This window comes from Mus pahari, chromosome 12 (genome assembly GCF_900095145.1).
Source record: "Mus pahari chromosome 12, PAHARI_EIJ_v1.1, whole genome shotgun sequence".
Lineage (NCBI taxonomy): Eukaryota > Metazoa > Chordata > Mammalia > Rodentia > Muridae > Mus > Mus pahari.
The window spans coordinates 32,027,992-32,031,113 of NC_034601.1; the positions used below are offsets into that span (position 1 = coordinate 32,027,992).

At 42.8% G+C, this 3,122-nt stretch overlaps 1 protein-coding gene across 2 annotated transcripts in view; it reads left to right on the top strand.

The window, feature by feature from the left end:
* Positions 1–3,122, top strand: part of Polq (DNA polymerase theta) — an 88,023-nt gene that overhangs the window by 20,183 nt on the left and 64,718 nt on the right. The window contains exons 8-9 of one of the 2 annotated variants that reach the window (XM_021209138.1): positions 1,398–1,544; positions 2,805–3,017. The exons of the other annotated variant lie outside the window; for it this stretch is intronic. Of the exons in view, the coding sequence (XP_021064797.1) occupies positions 1,398–1,544; positions 2,805–3,017 (360 nt within the window). The remainder of the gene's footprint in view (positions 1–1,397; positions 1,545–2,804; positions 3,018–3,122) is intronic. 2 annotated transcript variants of the gene reach the window in all.

Genomic DNA, 3,122 nt, shown 5'->3' on the forward strand with positions numbered 1-3,122 from the left:
AAATATAAGATACACATTAAAATACATTTTAAATGAAGTTCAGGAATATAAAAGTCTGGGGAATTCTTTAAGAAGGTAGAGTTCCTGTATGTAAAATCTTACTAGGGGAGAAGTAACACAAAGACAACACAAGAAGGTAACAAACCCGTGACTGACTATTAGATCAGCGACAAAGGGGCCAGAGGAACTAGGCAGAGAACTAGGATCCCAGGCAGTGCTGGTGTGCGGGCCGATGGGCAGTGCCAGTGTGCGGGCTGATGGACAGTGTGGGTGTGCATGCCGATGGGCATTGCCAGTGTGCGGGCTGATGGGCAGTGCCGGTGTGTGGGCTGATGGGCAGTGCTGGTGTGCGGGCTGATGGGCTGTGCGGGCTGATGGGCAGTGCTGGTGTGCGGGCCAGTGGGCAGTGTGGGTGTGCGGGCTGATGGGCAGTGCGGGTGTGCAGGCTGATGGGCAGTGTGGGTGTGCGGGCTGATGGACAGTGTGGGCGTGCGGGCTGATGGGCAGTGCGGGTGTGCTGGCTGATGGACAGTGTGGGTGTGCGGGCCAATGGGCAGTGCCGATGTGTGGGCTGATGGGCTGTGCGGGCTGATGGGCAGTGTGGGTGTGCGGGCCGATGGGCAGTGAGGGTGTGCAGGCTGATGGACAGTGCGGGTGTGCGGGCTGATGGACAGTGCTGGTGTGCGGGCTGATGGACAGTGCTGGTGTGCGGGCTGATGGACAGTGCTGGTGTGCAGGCTGATGGGCAGTGCGGGTGTGCTGGCTGATGGGCAGATCTTGAGCAAGGCTTTAGTTGTGTAACTTTGTATCACTTTGACAGAGGTACTTAAGAAAGGAAAGGTTTATTTTGGCTCATGGTTTCATAGGGTGCAAAAGCAAGTAAATTGGGCTCTTTACATCATGGCAGCAGACAGGAAGCGGTTGGCAAGGGTGAGCTTTACTCTTAAAGGTGTACCTCCAGGGGCCCACTGCTATAAGCCAGGCTCTATAACTTCCTAAAACTGCCACTGGACCAGGAATTAAAACAAGAGCCTGAAGGAATCATTTTGTACTCAAACTATCACAAGTGAAAATCTGCCTTTTCTCCTTTGATTCCCTTCCCTTGAACATCATGTCTCTGTAAAGCTGAGCTCCCTAACTTACATTACTAGATACATTATTAGAACTACTTACGACGATTTACAAATTCTTGAGGTCCAAGTGACATCCTATCTTGGTTACATAGTAGTGGCCTGGGTGAGTGGCTTTAAAAGACCTTCTGATGATAATAGTAGGTAGCAGTTTCTGAACCTGATCTTTATTTCTCTCATTACTTGACAGGTAATAGCCAATGAAGAAAGAGACTTGCATAGTTGGCAATTAATTAATAATTAATTAATTTTGTGTGTGTTTGATAGGGTTAGTAAAATCATCTGAATTTCCACCAGTGATTCTAGACCAAAAGAGCCTTCTGGAAGTGATGGATCAGTTAAAACGTTCACCCTCAGGACTAGACTCTGTGTTGAAGAATACTGTGCCATGGGGAGTAGCGTTTCATCATGCAGGTATTCCTTGTTTCCAAATTTCATGTTAGCATATTCTTGTGGACTGGAGACATGACTCTGTGATTACAAGCACGTGCGGCTCTTGCAGAAGAACTGAGTTTGATTCCCAGGACCTGTGTGGCAGACTCCCTATAACTCCAGTTCCAGGGGATCTGATTTCCACTTCTGGTCTCTATGAGCTCCTGCACACATGTGCTGCACATATATTCATGCAGCTTCACTCACAAACACATAATAAATCTAAAAAGATTTTTAAAACTTTATCAGACTTTCATAATTTCTTCATTTTTATATTTATGTGAATGTAATTTTTTGTTACTCACACTAAGTACTTATAGATCTTATTTTAAGAAACAAGGGATTAGTCCAACCAGAGTAAAATAAGCAGTTTAAAGATACGTATCTGAATTGTGTAGCTATACTAGATAATGGATTTTAAAAAATCATTATGAAAGTGAATTCTAAAATTTTTAACCTATGTATATGTTGTTTCCTTAAAATTTATGTTAGAATGATACTTTCTACTCAAATATGATGTTATTCTTTTTATTTCAAGTATTGACATAGTCTCACATATATGGCAAAGTCAAATTTATCTTAGGAATTGTCATTGAATTGGAGAAGACTGAAAAAACAAAACAAAACAAAACAACCCAACAAAACAGTGGGTAGGCTGTCAGCGAGGCCAGTGTTTTGACAGTCACTGAATGAAGTGCTTGTCTCTGGTCATATGCGGTATGATTGTAACCATAAGAATGTTTCCTAAGATTGGAAATTTAATCTTTTCAGTTCAATTCAGCTTTTTATCATATACAATGTATACATATGATTTTAATGACAAACATGATACAGTTTTAAGACAAATTTTAAAAATGTGTATGTGTAAATCCATATCCATACACAGAGACACAGGGGTTGCTAATCAGTAGTATACTGTTAAGTGTAACCTGCTGTTAGTTAGTTCTTATTGGAACACACTTCCACTCACTTGATCTGCTGCTGCTGCTGCTTTCGCTTACCAAAGCAGGGCAAGTAGTTTCTGCAGAAACCACCGGTTCCACTTAAAACAGGTCCTTTTGCTGACTTCCCTAAATGATGTCTAAGGATGGCAGATTTAAGATGTACTCTTAAATAGGTAGTGATGATGCTTTGTTTATAATGAAAGATCTTTAACAGCTTGTAGCTGACTCTCAAATCTGTTTGTAAGTGGTCCAGTGTGTTGGTTCTATGGTAATGTTTTTGGATCTGCATTTTATTTAGGTCTTACTTTTGAGGAGAGGGATATCATCGAAGGAGCCTTCCGTCAAGGTTTTATTCGGGTCTTGGCAGCAACGTCTACTCTTTCTTCTGGAGTGAATCTTCCTGCTCGTCGGGTGATTATTCGCACTCCAATTTTCAGTGGTCAGCCTTTAGATATCCTCACTTATAAGCAGATGGTTGGGCGTGCTGGCAGGAAAGGAGTAGACACAATGGGTGAGTTTGAATGTAGATATCATGGCATTGCTGAAAGATGGTCTCCTTGAAAGTTGACTAGTAAGAGCTCTTTCCTATCATGATGTATTTCTTTATTGTGCAGCA